General features: G+C 40.7%; 1 protein-coding gene across 2 annotated transcripts; it reads right to left on the bottom strand.

Annotated features, from left to right (window-relative positions):
- Positions 1 to 248: 248 nt before the first annotated feature.
- LOC105484667 (LIM homeobox 9) lies at positions 249 to 18400 on the bottom strand. 2 transcript variants are annotated; one of them, XM_011746511.3, is made up of 5 exons: positions 17718 to 18400; positions 15544 to 15746; positions 14051 to 14406; positions 7941 to 8143; positions 249 to 6753 (listed from the first exon to the last, which is right to left on the bottom strand). In XM_011746511.3, the coding sequence occupies exons 1-5, from the start codon at positions 17889 to 17891 to the stop codon at positions 6496 to 6498; spliced, it is 1194 nt and encodes a 397-aa protein (XP_011744813.1). In that variant the 5' UTR covers positions 17892 to 18400; the 3' UTR covers positions 249 to 6495. The 2 variants fall into 2 exon arrangements, with proteins under 2 accessions (XP_011744813.1, XP_011744816.1); XM_011746514.2 differs by having other exon boundaries at positions 2491 to 3831.
- Positions 18401 to 19625: the final 1225 nt, after the last annotated feature.

The following is a 19625-nucleotide window of genomic DNA, read 5'->3' as shown; positions in this document are numbered from 1 at the left end:
CAAAACCCTTGAATGTTGAAGTTAAAGCTGATAGCCCTTCATAATTTTTGTTGCTTTGGAAAAGGAAAAGAAGCGGAATGAGAATGATTAAGTAAAGGCAATTTCACCTTCCAATTTCTTCATCTTTGTATATTTGTCATAAATAACAATTTAAATATCCTCTAAGGTTAATATTTTCTGATTTGATATGAAAGTACAGAAAAAATTAATATATTCAGGCATAATATGAGGCAACAGAGACTGAAGCATCTTATTTGTAGCAAATTTTATTTTCAAATAACCATAAAAGGTATCCAATTACTCTTCAGGTTAATTTATAAGATCATGCAAAATGTAAACAGAAAGTTCCAAAAGAAAAAAACGTTCCTGACAATTCTAATATGTGAGGGAAAAGTACACAGAAATGCACACCAGGAACTTTCTACATATGGCTAATATCTGGATCTTTATTCTTGCTTGCTTTTTGTTATCTTAGCACAAGATAAAATGTAATGCAAAGAAGCAAAAATTAATCCAAGGGAGGAGAAACTTATTGATGTGATACATGATAAGGGAGGGTTAACTATGTTAATATTCACAGAGAAATGTTGCAAGTAGGGAGTGATGTTAGATAAAATTATCTTATTCTGCAACACAGTTAAACAGAAATTTAGTTGTGGCAATAATGTTACTACTTACATCATAGTCATAGACTTTTCCTTGAGTATCATGCACAGTTCTGAAATTTCCCTCTCCCGACCTCACCCCCCACCCCCAACTGCCAGGGAACCTCATAAAATAAAATGGAAATCTTCCCAGAGGGCATTTAAAATAATATTTTAAGTTAGAATTATAATTTATTTTTAAAATAAGGTAAATCATAATATTATTCTGAAAACAAACTGTTGTGAGGGCAGAGCAAGTATTATTAAAATGTTTAAAATCAACAGCAAACCATTAAACAAAACTTCCTATTTTTGACATTGACTGGAAGCAAAGGGCTGTGGCTTTACATTAGAGGCATTTTATTTATATTAATATTGAGAGTTTGTTCCCAATTACTAAAAACAGAAAATATATCTAAAAGGCCAATCCAGAGTTTATCTACATAGGTGGTTTCAAAGAAAATTCAATGATATTTCTTCAATTTGGACTAAGTCCTACTGTGCTTATTTTGCCCTGTTGTGGAAGAGACTACAAAATGTTAAAGCTATTGAATGAGCTCAAGAGTACACGCACTCTCTACAAGTAAAGCTAGCTTTTTTATAACATAGTTAAAATTTAAATAGCAAAACTTCATACAAAATTAGGTGTTTATATTTATTTTTTACAACAGTATTATCCCTAATATTCTCTTTAAGAGCCTAGAATGACATGATTCCAAATTTCCATTCCAGAGCTTCCCAGTTCTAATGCTTTCCACCACAACATGCCTTGCAGTCACACTGCAACAGAAAATGAGATGATATTTATATGTGACTAATAAAAAACAATACTTTGACTCCCAAAAAGGGTTATTATAAAAGAATGTATGGTAGATTCCACTGGGATTTTGCTTAATAAAGCTATTTATGTTTTAGGTGATGAAAAATCACCTAAGTTTTAAAAGTGTTTGCTTTGGGTCCTTTATTATGGAGTTTTATCCTTATCTGAGGTATCAAAAACCTACCCACTATGTAAGTCAGTATTAAGGTGGCTATTCAACCAAAGCGCACAGACACTAACTCTCCATGAAGCTTTTTGCCCAAGATCAATCTGCCAGAAGTTAGACTAACCCAGGCAATTGGGAGGTAGAAGCTATGAAAATTTAGTGCCCTGCTCTCAACTAAGAGGTCCACATTTTTCTATTCCACACCGAACAGTAAGTGTGCAGTTGCTCAGACTCAAAGACTGCTTTACATCACAGTAAAGCACAATAGACCTTACAACTCTGCCTCACACGCTTTCTCTTCCCACTCACATAATTAGTACTCCTTTCTCTCTCTCTCTCTCTTTTTTTTTTTTTTTTTTTGGTTTTAAAAAATGTGCCTGTTTCAAATTTGTATTATTTTTTTCAGATGTCTAATTTCAGTTATGTTCTTTCCCTCTCTGGTCTCTTCCTGCATTTCACATACCAGACAAATATTTAAAGGTCTGTAAAACCAGGCGAAGTTCCAAAATACTTCTAAATGAAATTGCCGTAGGTGACAGAACAGCGAAAGAAGGCAAGACTGTAGGGCAAAGATTTGAATAAACTGGCTGGAAATGCATTGGAAAATCTATTTAAGCTGCTATAGCTGTGGATGAGGTTTCAATGAGGCATAAACATTCAAGTTACTGACAAAACCAACATGATTTGTGATCACTCAAAATAGTCTACTTGTCATGGTGCATTGCTTTTTTTTTTTTTTAGTAGTAAGTTGCTCTCTCTTCTTTAAAATTTTTCCTTTTTAGTATTCAGGAAGTGAAAGCATTTAAGAAAACATTCAAAATTCTGAGAATACATGTAAGTGAAATATTTAATGTCTGTCATTCATAAAAGTTACATCATTTACATAGGGTTCATTTGTATATAATAAAAATTTCATCGTAATGAAAAATTTTCTGGAAATTATATGTTAGTTTGTTTAACATATGCTTTGGATATACAGCTAAATAGGAATAGCTAAAAATTTATTCTTCAAATATTCCCTTTAACAATTAAAAAAACCTCATTCCTAAATATTTGTCTGTCTTTCCATTTGCTTTTTTGTTTGTAATAGTCATATGTAACTTGAACTATGCAAAGATTGGATCTTTTTATAGTTCAGAATATATTTGTATACTTCAATAAATTTGTTCATTGCATAGCAAACATGTAAACTCACATAGGATCTATAAATTTTACCCTAGTAATCTAAAAAAGTTGCTGAAATTTTACACAATAGTTTATTCTAAGATTTATTTTGTTGTAATTTGGGTTCACTTTATTTTTTATTTGTAATACATGTGGCAATTGAATACAACAAATGAAAATAAGTCATGAAAAGGTAAAAACCAAGTAATTTTATCCTAGATTACCAGAATTTAATCTCATTATGCTGTTTGTATTTTTTCATTAGTATAACAAGTTGTAAATGTACTGTGCTGCCTCTTTAAGTGTTCAAAATTAATTTCAACAGCGTGTGTTTAACATAAAGTTAACTATGTTTGCATCAAATAAATGTTTATTAATGAAAGCTATTTATCATACAAGAAACAGCAAAGATAAGTCATCATACAGAGGTGTACACTAGAGGTGACATATGTAAAAGTGCATGCAGAGATTTCTGTTTAAAAAGGAAGTAATAAACAATAATACTAAAATTACTGGGGTTTGATCCCTATAATCTTAAATGGGTGATAGCTTTTCTTTGAATTTACAGTTGGAAAATGCCATTAACAGGACTAATACACATTAGCAAGCAGGTGAAATGAATGTTTTGGACTTTATTTTACAACTATTTGTGCTTGACAAATGTGTGAAATTTTTTTCAATAATAATTTTTTTCAAATATGGGGTGGGCATATTACTGCCAGGTTGCTCTGGTTTTGTACATGGTTTATCTAATTTTGTTTAAACCACATAATGTCAGGCCTTCAGTTGTGTTAGACACCATAAAGAACACAAGTTTCGTTAACATTCAGTAAATGACATTTAAGTCTCTCTCTCTCTCTCTCTCTTTTTTTTTTTTTTGGCTCAATAAATTTTTTAATGTATGATTATCATAACCTAATAGTGTCTTTGTCTTCACTGCAGTGGATTTCCGATCAAACTTTTCCCCTTCTTTTAATACTTTAGGGAATTTTCAAACGTCGGGATGTTTGGCTGTAATGCCCCAAGATTTGTTCTCCCTGAAAAAAATCATAGTGACAATTTATTAACTACAGAGCAACTTGGCTTTTAGGGGTCTGCAATTTCTATTTAGATTTACAAATATCCATTTGTGCTCAATAGACCTAACATGAAATCTTAATCATATTTAAGGTTTCTTTCCATGCAATTACTTTATATGCTAGTTAGCCTTTTTATTCTAAAAATTGGACTGAGTCAAATCAATGGGGCATTACTTTTGTTATAAGCAAATATATTCAAAGGTATTTCTAGGTTGAATTACATTGCATGTGCAACAATGTGTAACATTTCATATGAATCAGAAGTTTGGAAATCTAAAAACTATTTGTATGTTTAAATAATTCTAAAAATTTTGTATTACCATTTGAATAGCTTTTATATAGATGCTGGAACACACTAGTACGGTTAAAACTTAAATAAAACTGATGGGAAAGAAAACTCCTTAGATTCAAAATGGTTTATTCACACAAATTTAATAGGATATATCACAATTGTTTGGTCCATAAATATTTAGGGGAAATAGTTTCTATACAATGCATTTATCAATAAACAAAGAAACATGGACAATTTTGCTAGACCACTTACTGTACTATAAACACGAAGCTCAATATATAAGATTATTGAATTTATCAACTATATTTGAAAGAGTGCACAACTGCTTTCTATGACATGTTTGTCCCCTCTAACAGGATACACCATAAAAAGAGTTTCAGAAATAAGAGGTAAAACAGTACAAAACTAGTGAGGTGTCAAAAGGGCTTAAAACAGTTAATTTAACAAACAACACATATATCCTGATTTTTCACAAACTTACTTCCAAGTTATATCATAAGGCACATAGGAGAACTGAGTTATAATTAGTCTACTTAATAAAGTAGATCTGTAGTACCATATATTGTTCTGTCAAAGAACAAAATTTATAAGTGTCAATATTTTACCTGTAAAAGTGTATTAATAAGATCTCAGCCTTACCAAGGTTGTTTGGTCTGGTTAGTGGTAAATGCCCAAAATGTAATAGAAATATGAAAAGTCAAGATTTAAGCTCCATATAAGATGATAACCATACTTGCTAAATATATAATGGCAATCACACCTTTCTTCTGTTACAGTGTTAACTTATCTTCCATCATCTTTTTTTAAAAAATAAGCTACTTTCTGTGCTAATTTTCTAAAGACCCTGAGCAAAAGTTACAATAATGCACTTTAATGTGGGCAGTGAACTGTCAATATGTAACCACACATTTATACAGCCAGAAGGACACCTTTAACATCTATTAAATAGCCACTTCGACCACCAAAGGAGATTTAAGGGGTCCAAAAAGTGGAGAATATGTGCAAAGTTATTCTTAACAATCCACTAAAGCAAGACATATATCTTGACTTCTTTTTTATTTTTTTTAGGAAATCCACAATCTAATTGGTATTTAACTACAACAGAAGCGTAATAGATGAACATTCACCACTGCCCAGACCATTAAGATTTTAGCTTAAATTAAAAGAAAAAAAATACTACTGTAAACTAGGAAATATATTCAGATCAGCATCCACAAGGCTTCTGAGTTTATCTACTTTAAGACTAATAACTTCAAATCTCTACTATCAGAAAAATTATTTTCAATACATAAGTCAACCTATGTCAAAATAAAATAAAACAAAACAAAACCGATTGTTGGTATAAGTCTACCAGGCTGGGTATTTTAAACATTATTCATATAGAATGCCAGATACAATATCATGGTACAGCTGAAGCCAATTAATAGAGCTATTAATTAAATTATACTGATTTTTTTACTTCTTAAAACATTATATTTTGCTTATTTCCATTTTCCCTGGGAAAAAAAGTAACTTAGAAAGAATGGTTTCCGAGCTATTGAATTTAGCTTTAGGAGGTTAAAATTATGGAATGTCAAAATCTATGCAGAATTTTCATGGATACACAGGGAACTTAAGTATTTTTCAAATGTTGAAAAACAAATAGTCAAGTAAAAAGCTTTTAGAGATGTATACCCCTAAAAGAAGGAAAAGTCACATTCCTGTAATAGATTTCTCACCTAATTAATCATTACTATTTTAAATGTCTGTAGTTAATGCTTTTATTTCATCATATTCCTCACTTGAATTAGCAGTTCAGCTAAGAAATAGAAACACTAAAAACAAGTTTTCAGTTTTAAGATTTAAAAAATGTAATGTTTTCAAAACTCCATAATCATACATACAATTGCAAGATTTAAAAAGTAACTAATTAATTATCTGGTTCTTTATTAACCTAATCGTTGAACTGGGAATATGATTATTTGCCCATAATAATACCACTCTTTTTTTTTTCTTCGAGATTCTGGAAATAAGTAACATACAATTTTAAGAGGCACTTATTAGAATTATTCAAAAACTCTCCTTACCAACTGAAAGACCTAATTAATATTTTTTTTAAAAAAATCCAAATACACTTTGTAGACAAAATATATTCACTTAAAGGAGACAATACTGTAAACTCATTTGCCAAGTGGCTGCAGATGCTACACACCAAGCTGTTATTTTTATTCCCCAAATATCTTGTGGGTTAGAAGAAAAAAAAAAGTCTTGTAAATAATAAAATAATAATAATTAGAATAATAATAAAAAGAAGAGGAAGAATTAAAAAAAAAAAAAAAAAAAAACCAATGTTAGAAAAGGTTCGTTAAGGTAGTTTGTGAGGGGCTTCCGGATTCGTGGCTGTCCATGTTAGAGGTCACGGATGTCACTACAGTGATAGTGGGATTGGTCAGGTCTGTTAAAGTGGTCGCAGTGCCGGGTGGAGTGAGAGCTCCGCTGTCTGCTGAGGGCGGGGCCGGAAGCGACGTGCCATCAGCTTTATCAACACCCCCATTCTCCTGCCGCAAAAGGTTCCTTCTGAATTTGGCTCGTGCGTTTTGGAACCAAACCTGCAAACCAATCCCAATTGATTTCTTTACCGATGTTCATTTTTATATTTCTTTTCTTTCTCTCTTTTTCTTTTTCTTTCTTTTTTTTTTTTTTTGATATATGTTTCTCCTTTTAAATATAATTGTTTGTTTTTCTTAGGAGGAAAGGGGCTTTTTTTTCCTTTCTTTTAAAACATTCAAGTAACACTACGGATTTATTCTCTCTCAAATGCACTTATTCCACCCTGTAGCATTAACGAGTGCCACTTGGAACAACTGATGCTTAAGCGGATATACCATGAAAATGAATACATGGTGATAAAGAGGGGGAAATACACGATGATTCCTCAACTGTTACAATAACTGTTGAGAAAGGGCAGGGCCATTGAAAGTATGGCAAAGTAAGAATCACTCATATGAAATGGACATTACTGAAACAGACTTCACGCCATTCGTGAGCCCAAAACACGGTGTATATTCTTCACACAGAAAAAACTCCCAGGGTCACAGACCTCAAACAGCCTGAAACTGTTTAGCAGAATTTAAAATACCTGCTATTTGTCACCAAGAAGTGAGAGAAGATCACAGGTGACTTACAGCAACCTATTATAATTTCATTACTTATATGTTCTGACCATGATGAGTTTAGGAAATCAATTGGACAGCAGAACTAACTTCCAGTACTTTGTTTTTAATTATGGTTTGTTAAGGCAGGAAAATACTTGCTCCAATTGGTTGCTGAAACACTAACCATACTTTTGGCTTTTCAGGAGTGGAAAAAGGTTCCACCTGAATTTGGAAGGTGAGTGAGGCTGCCAAAAGTTTGCCGAGTTAACACAGTGCCAACAGGTCCCTCTCAAGTCTGTTCACTGAGCATAATATTAATGGAAATCTATAGAGCCACGGCCTGTGCAAATAACATCACTCACATTTGCACAGCAGTGAGTCAAGCTGTGCTGCCTTTGGAGGGCCCATCTCCACATACGTAGAGAGAATGTGGCTATATTTAAAAAGACACTGGGTCTCTGTTTGGGAACCCTCCAGGAAGCCCCTGCAAAATCTCAGAACATCCTCTAGGGAGATAGCTAAGATAAACTAGTAAGAAGCAATACAGGAAATAGCTGCATCACTCCAACCAGGGAAGAGCACTATTTTTACTGGCAAGGGGAAGGGAAATGTATGCACAGTCAATGATGCACGTGTCTTACCTGCAAAACTCTTTTGGTCAGGCCTGTTTTCTGGGCAAGCTGCTTGAGGTCCTTGGCATCCGGATTGTGGTTGATGGCAAAGTAGGATTTCATGGTCCGGAGCTGGTGATGCTTGAAAGAGGTTCGCATGCGCTTGGTCTTCTGTGAGGGTGGATAAGGCTGCTGGTCCCGGTCCAAGTGGTCTGCCTCATTCTCATTACAACCTGTTGCAGTAACAGTGAACAAACAACTGCTCAGTGGAAATTCTTGCATTAGCTGACACGATGGCAGGCTGTAGGACACTGCTATGGTAATAAAGCAGCAGTGAAAAATGCTGTCAACCCAATTATGAGTAGTATCTAGACAAAAAGAAAGAAGATCATTGCTAAAGTAAGCTGAACTTGTCTGTTAATGCAGATACAACCAAAGTTTATGCAATAGAAAAATATTGGTTAAATCCTGTCTTTTGCTTAATGGTTGCTAGAAGAATTTGAGAATATGAACAAACCCTAAGTAGTAAAGTGGGAGTGAGAGAGACCTACGAGAGTGAAAAGAAGAAACCCTTTTCTAATATAGTTATTTGTACCAGCTTCCCATTGCCTGCACTCACAGTGTTTTAAGACTCTACCTTTTGTCTGTATTTCTGGAATGAGACACACTGTCTGAAGGTACTGCTTCTTGTCATGAGACGTAGAGAAACAAGTATTACCACTCTCTCAAGTCTGAAAGTTTCTGAGAGCCCGCCAACTAAGGAAGCATCTAGGTCAGTTCTAATGGTTAGCCTTTTCTCATATTCCTAGAACTCTCTCAGTCAGGAAAAAGTTAGAAAAGGCTGAAAAAGGAGGAGAAGTTAGAAATTTAAAATTTGTGAATTTCTTACGTAAACATAAGAATATTATTTGTTTCAGCTTTTAGCTATGACTGGTTAACGCGGAGCTATACCAGAATGAAAATATTTTTCCCCTGGAGTGATTTTAATAAATATTTCTGAAAGAGAATGAGCCCAGACTTCCCTTCACACGGTTCATGCCTGAAGCGCTCCCCACAGCTCACAGTTGAGAGACACTGATGGTGCTTATTTCTAGGCTCAGATCTTAGTCCCTTTTGCTCCAGATGTGTGTGAGTGGGATGTGAGCTGTGCCCCTGGCTGGCCTGGCAGAGAGAGGGCGGCATTTTCTCTCCCCTTACAAAGACTTTCTTAGCACCAAGGGCAAAACAACCCAGTCTTTGAAACCAGCCAGAAAGTCATTATCCCCAGGATGTAAAGCTGCACATTTAAAGGGTCATTTCCAAGAATCTACTGGCTCTGCATAGGAAATACAATTGTAAAATGAAAACATTTTGTGAAATATTTACACAACCAACTTCAGCCAACTTCACACAGTAAAGTGCATGGCAATTTTTTTTCTTTAAATTCTTCCTTCAGATAGTTATATAAATTTAGATCTAATCATCCTGCCTTGTACTGCTTTATAATAGAAAATCTAAAACCAACCTGATCATGTCATTCCAGGGAGAAAGAAACCTGAATCTTAAAAAAGGGAGGCATCCCTTAATATTAGCTCTTCCAATCTGCTTAATAAAATGTTATCTGCCTGGTAGGCTCTGTTTATAATAACTTTTTAAAAACTATTCAGCAAATCAGCATATTTACAGAAATACAGAAGTTTTGTAGTCATCAACCAAGAAGTCAGACACATATAAAACTCACTTAATAAGAAATTCCTCCTAATGTGATAAGACTAGATACAAACAAATGTCTAGTAAGTAGGAGGACACACTTGGCTCTACCATATTCACCTTTGGACTGATTCCCTGAGTCAAACACAGGGGCAGGAGCTCAAGAAGCATTCAATCAAGACGCTGGGCCCTTTGTTCATCAGTAAATTACAAGTGGGTATTAATGCAAAATTAAATCAACTTGAAGTAGAATCCAAGTCAGATATACACATTTGAATGTAAAACATAGGCTTATTAAACTCCACCAGAAAGGGTACCATATGTCCAGAGATAACAGAAAGAGTATGCATTACATTTTATCCCATTTTGGCCCAGTGGGGATATGTCAAGTTCAAATATTCGACAGAATTGCAGTTTCATATCCTCAAATGGATGAAACAGCATCTCTATGACCTACTATCAAACTATACTTATCTCCAGTAAACTGAGCCATATTTCATAACCAGATTATAAATATACCCACAAAAAAATAGTCAAAGAGGCACACGTTAGTCATCGGAGGGTTCTTCAAGTAAGATTTCTTTCCTATCATATGTAACATGTAACCTTTCCTGAACAACACATCAAATTGAATTTTACACTTGGGACCGAAGACTTGGTGTTTAAATAATGCCCTTGGCCATCTTTCCCCCACTCCACACCAGGGTAATATATAGAAATGAATATGATTCCCAACATGACTATATAATCATTAGTTCCTAAAATGAAATTTATGAAAAATAATTATAGTAAGATCTGATGAAATTTCTTCCCTGAAAACACATTCTATATCCATTATTGCTGATTAAAAACTCAGCAGAGCCTTTTAATGTGTTTTCAATACAGTTATAGGCCCCATTTCCACACAAAATACATAATCCAATGTGTAAGGAGATAGCTTGTTGGGTCTTTATTAAACAGATATTACTATATATGATTTTCCTGTGACACATTATCTCATATTATGCAACTTAATCGAGAAACCTATTTCTTCTACAGAGTAACAGTGCATTATCTGATATTATTTATGTTTAACTACACATGCATTATATAACTTGCAAATGACTGTTTCTCCAAGGCCTGTTTCTATAGCTGTAGGGGATTTCCCCACTCCCCGAATTACGAGATGAAATGATAACTCTTAAAACTGTCTTAAATATCTACCTGTAAGTTCACATATAGTATTACAAAGTTAATGAGAAGATCTAAGTATTTTATTTCCAGTCACTTACGTGATGGTCACCCATCCTAAAGTGAGTGTCTGCTGTGAAGGTATGTAACCTTCTGAGAATTAACTGATCCCTGGAAGACCACTAGGGGTCAGTGCCAGGCTAATTTAACCACCAGGAACCTTAAAAGTTTGGATAGGAAGAAAGGACTTAAGGAAAGGATATTTTGAGAAGTGGCCAAAGTTTAATCTCTCAATTAATGTTTAAATTACACAAATAAGAGCTCCCTATCCTAAACTAAATCTTCTTCTCATCCCTAGAGGGCTTTATTTCAAGTTACCATTTCAGGTAAACTTTCCATGTCTCTTTCTAAAATATTTGCCTGATTAATTTGCACAGAGGTATAAACAAAACTAGGGACTTTCTCATTAAAAGGCATTTGCCCTATGTCAAGCACTAGCTGGCCTTTGCCAAGTTTCACATCTGCTCTGAGATTCTTTGAATCACAAACATGTTTTCTGCACATTTTGAAAACATATTATTATGTAAATTATACTTAGTTTAGTATCAGTCTTACCCTTTATGAGACTTGTTTACATTTAATGTTTACATTTAATGAGAGATGGCAAGATAAAATCCAAAGAAGGCTAAAACAATGAGTTAAAACTGGATTTATTTTATTTTTTTACATTTTAACACGTGTTTAATTTGCTGAAGGGTTTCTTTCCCTAGTTTTGTAACAAAGTGGCATCAGATTCACAAGCACTGTTTTAAATGATGGTCTGATTTCTGGTCAGGAATCTTCAAACCAATTCCCATAGATAATTTTAACCTAATCTTTAACATATATATAATATTTACTAGTATCTCTGGGAAAAGTCCAGAAAGGATGGAGTAGATGTTAACTAAGAGGCATCCAGTTTATAGTGATGCAAGGTACAAACTCTTCGGGCTAAGGGGGCCTCAGCAATTTTTCCCTCCTTTGGGAGCAAGACAAAAGTGACCTTCTCCACAACAACTTGTAGCAGCATTAATTTGCAAACTAAAGACCTAAGGGGCTCCAAGGGATTCTTTTATTCTTCTTAAAAATAAATTTGTACACTCTAGTTATTTTCAGAGAAGTAAAATAATCTAAATGCTACTGTTCTTAAAGTTCCTTGTATCTAACATGAAGTAAGATCCAAGGCAAAATCAAATTTAGCTAATTAGATTAAATAAAGAATAAAAAAGTCAGGCTTGCCTACTGTTTGGCTAGAAATCTTCACCCTTCTGGACTTTATCTGGGCTGAGAGATCCCTTCTTTCCAAAAAAATCTCACTAGTTGTGTATGAGTGGCACTCTCGCGCTCTCTCTCTCTCTCTCACACTCTCTCTCTCTCTCTCTCTTTCCCCCTCTCATTAGGGCATTAGGGCCTTGGTGAGTGGCTTGAGATTCCAATGTCATCTTCTATTAATAAAGAACAATTAGTGCCCTGCCTGCCCTGCCCTGGGGACCACGCATCAAAGAAGATGAAGTAAGCATGCTGGGCAAAGTGGCCCCTAACCAAATCTCCCGCCCCAGCACAGCAGGGGCCAGTGTGAGGGCACGGCCACTACTGAGGGTTGCCAAAACCTGGGGCTTCACCCGCTGCCCTCATACAGATTGACCGACCCTGGTGAGATTTGCAGTGAGCCGGCAGGTCCTTTTCTTTTCATCCGGCAACCCTGGTATGAACCCCCTAGGGACAAGTGCTGCCGCACAGTGTTCCCCATTGCTCCCCATTGCTCCCCATTCTCCCTGCAAGGCCACCTGCTGTGCTTGCCCATAAAGGATTCTCCTCTTCTGTTAGGCGGTAGAGAACCCCAGGAGAGAGCCTAACAGAGGTCTGAGAGAGCAACCACTCATCCCGTGTGGATTCTCCTGAAAACTCTAAACTCAGAGCAGGACCCTTAGCTCCACATTCACACTGGCTGTGTGATCTTGGGCAAATCACTTAACTGGCTGGACACTGTTCTTTACCTTGACTAGCAATATCAGGCACCATACCAGGCTCTGCGAACTGGAAGAGAAAAACAGGCAAAATCCTGTGCTCTGGGGTGCCCATGCGTGGATCTGGGGGCATTCGGAGTAATAGAGTGGGGTTGCCATAATAAGGTCCTCAACGTTCCTTCCAACAGAATGGTCTCCCCTGTCCTGAGCATCAGTCTGCTGAGATTCTCAGCCAGGTCTGGGCCAGGGCACTGAAAGTCAAAGCAGTTAAGTTCCTTAGGCTCCCCAAAAGTTAGCCAGGCCTTTCTAATACCTCTTTTTTCCAGTGATTGGGACTCACAAAAAGAGCTTCTGTTCTGCTCAGAGTTAGAGTATCATCTGCAGAGTGGATCACCATCCTCACCTGGAGGAGGGGAAATGGGGGCCCACTACCAACAATGGGAAACTGATGCATGTGAGATTGACACATGATAGGCGTGTCCCCCAAAGCAAGGAAGAATGTGTTCTTGACTTGTTGCCTGCCGGTTGTTTTTAATGAAGAGAGAAAGTGATTGAGTATAGATGAATGGTCTGAGATACCGTTAAGCTTCCTCAGGGGGCCCGACCTGAAGGTTCTTTCAGTTGGCTAGGGGTCTGGATGTCTGGATGGTCTATCACACAGGGAATGAGACGGCTGGATGAATATCCTGACTTAGGAAAGACACAGGCTAGCTCAGCTGTGGAGAGTGATTCCCACCCCTACAACTGCTTTTTGCCAAGATCAGGGATTAGGTTTTTCAACACTCTTGCCAACCATGTTCCTGATTAACTTTGGGCTGGTGACCACAGCCTCTGACCCCTCTAGACAGACTGGGGTTGGGCTCTGAAGACTTTTTTTTTTCTTCAGTATTTAGGAAACCTCCTCCAGGATCTATAATTTGGCCTCCACAAAGAAATTGCCCTGGGGCTGTTTTGCTCCAACTGAGAGCCAGAAACTAATGGGCTCATTAACTAACAGGCAACAACGATTTGGCTCTGCCTGTTTGGGGGAAATCACTACAGCCCCATAGTTATGGATGTATTTTTTGCCACAACCTAAATAAAGTGTTGCCTCTCCCTCCCCTCCCTCCTCCTCCTCCTCCCTCTCTCCCTTCCTTCAGAGTGACAGGGGGTTGTGGTGAGAACAGAGGCATCGGGCAAAACACTCTTGCAGCAAGACTTTGGTCGGGGAAGGAACTCTATGAAATTTCCTCAGGGAGGCCGGGGCTGCGCCGGGGGTGAGGATAGGGGGCACACCTGAGTTGTAATTGACGATGTCTACTCCCAGCGCTGGGCTCTTCCGCTTCCGGGGCCGCCCCTTCTGCACGGTGCCCGTACCATTGAAGTAAGGCAGGGCCAGGCCGCCGCTCTTGGCCGCCAGCTCCGTGTAGCTCAGCTGCGGTGGATACTCTCCTTGCAAGAGGGTCTCGAAGTGGGCGCGGCAGTACACCAGGCTGTCCTTCATGCCGAAATGGTCGCCCGTGGTCAGAGTCTTGTTGCAAGTGGAGCAGGTGAAGCAGCTCAGGTGGTAGACTGAGTCTCGGGCGCGCATGACCATCTCCGAGGCGGAAATGCCAAGGTGGCAGCGGGCACATCTCTGCACAGAGAACCTTCTGGAAGGAAACAGTTGAGTCAGGGTGCTAGTTGAAGCAAGGCAAAGCCATCTCCCACCCGCGACACCTGGGCTTGGTCTGCAGTGGCCTCAGACTGGGACCTGGGAGGGTTCCAGGAGGACAGGACAGTGGGCATTAATTTTATTTGCCCATCGACCTTTTCTGATAAACCAAGACAAAGGATCCTTACATTAAAGTCAGAAGAATCGGGCAACTAAGTCTTAGTTTTCTTCTCTGTAAAGTGAACATTAAAACAAATTTTTTAAAAAATTTTAAAAAGCAAACCACTAGTTAGAACGATTTAACAGTACTAGAATATTAAATTGCCATGCCAAGTAAAAACAGTTAATCAATTACAAAATATTCTATGAATGAAGGAAGATATAATTATTCCTGGATGTGCGAGTGTGCGGGAAAACATGCCGACACAGTCCTGGAAAATGACGATTTTGTAGAGGAAAGGTTATTTTTTTTTAACCACTTATCTTGTTTGGGCTGAGAGCGGAGCTAGGTCATCTGCACATAGTTCTGTCTTTCCCAATCCAGAAATATAACTGAGAAAAATCAATAAAGACGCCTGCTGCTGACTTTTCTCTCCAATCTGGCGGACATGGTTGTAACTAGCGATAAAAGGAACTCGGAACCGAGTGGCTTGGGTTTTGGCAATGGCATTTATTCCTTTTCATAGTCATTTACAGAGTCTCCTGCCACCTGCGAAAACCTAACAGTCTGTTGCTGCTGCCCGAGCCACTAGTTCAGTTTCAAGGCGCAGAACTTGCCCAATTCGTAGCAAGCGGAAAACAAAAACCCAGTCAAGTCTCAGTCGACGGAGACCACGTCCATTTACTCTTCCCCAGATTTCCCGAAGTTCCTCCAGCCAAGCTGAGAAGTGATGGGAGCGCGTGGTATTCGCTGATAAAGCTCTAGACCTTGAATGTCCCTCCCACCCACCCTCACCGTCGGTCAGGGAGATTGCAGCTTGAAGGCATATGCAGTGGGTTTCCCTGGTCTCCGAAATGATAACCGCACCCAGAATGGGGCAAAAGGTGGGAGACGGAGAGGGGATTCTGGGCTCAGGCAGATAACCCCGCCAGGTGTACTTGGGCGGGCGTAAGAAGTGGGGGTGTAGGGGAGTACCTGTAGTAATCCTCCTTGCAGTAAATGCTACCGTCCTTGGCAAAGCAGGTGAGCTCGGACTCGAGGGCCAGCTTACATTCACAGCACTTCAGGCATCTCAGATGCCACTGTTTGTCCACAGCCAGCAGGTAGTACCTGTCCGAGATCTTGCCCCCGCAGCCGGCGCACAGGGCAGGCTTCTCCGGGCTAAGCGGGGGCATGCCCTGCAAAGAAAGCACACCGCAAGGCTGAGGAGGGCGCGCGGTGTCGCCGCACGACGCGGGGTTCTCCCCCAGGAAGACAGAGCCCAGGGCGTGCAGGGAGCGCGGCAGGGGCCAGGGTCCACTGCACAAATGCAAAAGTCGGGGAAAACATTTGTGATTTCTCTCTTTGCGGCTCGCTCGCTTTCTTCCGTATCCGCCTAAACCGGCATTCGCGTCCTCCCGGGACTATTAGCCTAAAGACATTCCGGCCATCAGAAGCCTCTCTTAAAAAGGACTGGGAGAATATTGACTATAGTTTGGGGGTCGTTTCCGAATTCAAATAAATACAAGCTAAAAATTGTGGCTTTCGACGCACATAAAATAAAACAACGGAAATGATTGGGGAGTGAAATGGAAATTTCAACGAGCACAGGTTATTTTAAACAAAAAAATATTACAGTTCGATTTGTCTAAATTCTTATAAGCAGCATTGAAATCAAAAGCAAAGGGAAGATTATTGGACCTGTGCTCATAACTTGGTCGACTTTGTTTTGATTGAGATATATTTGGCAGACCCTGCTGTTCCCTAATTTTCAGGACTATTGGTCCCGTTCCCAATAAGTGTGTAAAGTGGCTGTTCCGAAAGAGGGTCCGTTGTCCAGCCCGCTCTATACAGTCCCCTCTTTCCCTAGCATCAACAGGCGTACAAACAAGACCTTTGTCTTGAAAATCTGTTTAGTGCCCAAGTTACGCTTCCCTTCTGGGTCCCACTGACCAGACTGAGGATGCCCCAGTGACCCCACCTTGAGGATCCCAGCCCCACTGGAAAATTTGGGTTTAGGTTGCTACTATTTGATTTAAACGTGATGACCAGAAAAAGGGAAAAGGAGTTAACCTCCGGACATTTCCCTCACGACTAGCAGAAATGGGTTGAACTTCCCCATGAAATTTCAGTGGGCCTGAAAAAGTAAAGTTTAGCCCTTTACTCTGACCAAGGGCCCTGGCACGGAATGAGTGTTACAAATATAGACACGTTCACCAGTTGGGATACTTGGCCGGACCCAAAACCCAGCTGACAGGGCTAGAGCAGTCTCCTGATTAGTTTGGGCTACAAGTCCTACTGTGGTACCAAAGGATCCACACAGCTATGTTTGGCTGAAATCATTTCCGGAGACTTCTGTAGTTTCCCCCGCTCCAGTTAGTAATCGGGAAAGGGAAGCACTTAGATAAGTAATTGGTTTTCTTTATTAGGAGTACATAACTTTATCATTATGGATAGTAGAAACAGTGGTAGTTGATTAGCTTGTTTAAGGGTTGGTTAGTTCATGCGTTTCGACTGGGTGCCGCGCTCCTCCGTATGTTTTATTTGATTTCCCCCTACACATGACACCCGCCCGGTCCCGGCGCTAAACGTAGTGCTGTCTCGTTAGAGGGACTGAGTCAGGATGCCAGAAACCCTGAGATTCTCTCAGTTAGGGGTCCCAAGACCTGAGCGTCTAGAGAACTGGAAATGACCCAGTCGCGTCCGAATCTGCTCCAAAGGTCCGGTCATCAGGGCCAGAGACTAAGGCCACCTGGGCTCCCGCTTGGCTCGGACGCCCGGGCAGCGCGCCGTCCTCTTATTGCTTGCGCCCAGCTTACTCTCGGAGCTGCGGATCCTCGCCGGGGAGACTCCCGCCCCGGAATCAAGGGAACCTTGAGGTCTGTAGAAGAGAACGCCACCTCCCCACTCCACCTCCTCCCAGCTCCTCTCCCTGCTTTTTCGGAATCAGCTGCGACAGAGGATAGCCAGCTAATGAAGACATTTCAATTCAGAAAAACGACGATTCTTAGCCCTGCAGACCTAGGTGGACGGGAGAAAACCCACCCGCCAGCCTCAAGCGGACGTCTCTACGACCCGCCGCCCCCGATCTCCTCCGGCCAGGGAGTCTGCTTGGCTTAACAGAGGGCGCAGGGGTGCCCGGCTACCGCCGCGGCGGAGCCCTTCCTTACCGCGTCGCGGCCGTTGAGCTGGGCGCCTTTGGCCAGACGGGCCTCAGTCTTGGATCTGCGCTCCATCTCCTCCATGATGCCTTGGATGTGGCCTCCGGAGATGCCGTGGAAGAGCATGGCTGGGGGGCGGAAAGGACACGAGTTGTCTTCTGCTCGGCACCCCACTATTTCCATATACACACGCCCGGGGCTTTCAGCTCATCCGAATGAGGGAGGCAAGGGACCCGAGAGGGCTGCGCTGTGGGAGCGCAGAGAGGCTCGGGGATGGAGGGAAAGAGGGAGAGAGAAGAGGAGAAGAAAGAGACAGAGTGGAAATCGGTCTGCTTGGGGGGCCTGGGGGAAGCAAAAATAAGTGGGAAGAGTGGTGGGGGAAGCCTCAGCGGCTCCCTGAAGGAGATGTGCAGAAAACAAACAATTCGGGTGGAGGAGAAAAGAGGCGTAGAAGGCAAATCTTACTGCTCTGAGAGATCGAGTTACTAATGGGAAACAACTGCAGCGGGGGGAGGAAAACAAAATCTGGTGAAGAAAGAAAATAGTTTTGAACACAAAGAAAGAAAAAGAAGTGCTATTTTCAGCGTTCCCTGACTGCTTGCAAGTTCCCAGTTCCTGTAGGTTGGGTTGGGGACTGCTCCTGCCTGAGCTGTGTCCAATTTGTTAAGAGACTAAAGCCAGCCCATTTTTGATAATTTAGTAGGAGGAGTTCTCTCCCCGGAGCTGCCACGGATTTTTATTCAGACAACAAAGACCTGTCATACTCCTCTCAACCCCCTGGTGATGGGCAAGCAGGACAAACATTACAAAGGGGTGGGGGGATAGAGAGCGGGGAGGCAGGAGGAGGGGGCATTTACCTCCCCACAAAACACACACACGCGCGCGCGCGCACACACACACACACATCCAAGAGTTCCCAGCAGTCATGTTTTAAAGGGGAAAAGGAGCTCTTGTCCCCGCCCTGGTGCAGGAGGCCTAGAGCCCGCCTATTTGATCCGAGTTCAAGATCAGACCTTGGCTCAGGACACACAGAATATCAACTTCAAACTTTGGGTTTGCTCCTTGTGGACTTTTTCATCCCCAGCCTGCAGGACTGTCACCAGAAATGCATAAATATTGCGCAGAAATGTAAGCACTTCACTGAAGTGGAGATAATGTTGGCTCCTCTCCTCCCCATCCCATCTTCCTCAATCCACTTTTAAAAGCAGCTGTCTGACAATGCAGGTCTTTGCCTCACCTCCTTGAGGGCTGGAGACCCTACTAGGTGCGGGCTTCATCCAAAGTGGAAAGGGCGTTTGGAGCGTCTACATTTCGCAGGGTTACTTTTGGCAAAACAATTTTCTTTGAGAAAAGCAGAGTGTATGGGACAGGGCACGGACTTGTACACATGGGTATGCAATTGAGCCTTGGCCATAGGGCGGCTTATTCTTTTCCCAGGTTCAGGTTTGAAGGAAGGCTGCCGGAGATTCTAATGTCTCATTTGAAACTTGCCAATATAGGAAGCGACTTGGGGCCTCCCGGGAGCTTGGCGCCTGCCCCGCAGGACTGGGCGCTAGCCCCATCGCGTGCTGCTCCCACTACCCTGGCAGGACAGTGGACTTGTAAAACTGGGCGCACCCGCACACTCAGAAGGGTGTGAAAGGGACTCTTTGCCTTGGAGGAGGGGAAGGTGAGAACGGACAAGCAGAATGGCAGACCTGCTCCTCACAAGAGGTGGGATTGTTCTGTCGCCCTCTGTTCCCGTTAGCGGCGGCCCCTCCCCGGCCCCATTAAAAAGTGTCCACAATACTCTTATATTGTCGATTCATTCAAACGGCCACAGGCCCCCTAGGGGCCCGAAGCACAGCGCTGCGGCAGCAACCAGCGTGGCTTTACCCAGGGAGGAGGACGCGCAGGCCGCTCTCTGCTCCTTTCGTC

This window comes from Macaca nemestrina, chromosome 1, assembly GCF_043159975.1.
Source record: "Macaca nemestrina isolate mMacNem1 chromosome 1, mMacNem.hap1, whole genome shotgun sequence".
Lineage (NCBI taxonomy): Eukaryota > Metazoa > Chordata > Mammalia > Primates > Cercopithecidae > Macaca > Macaca nemestrina.
The sequence above is the reverse complement of the archived record's forward strand: the minus strand, read 5'-3'. Positions and strand labels throughout refer to the sequence as shown.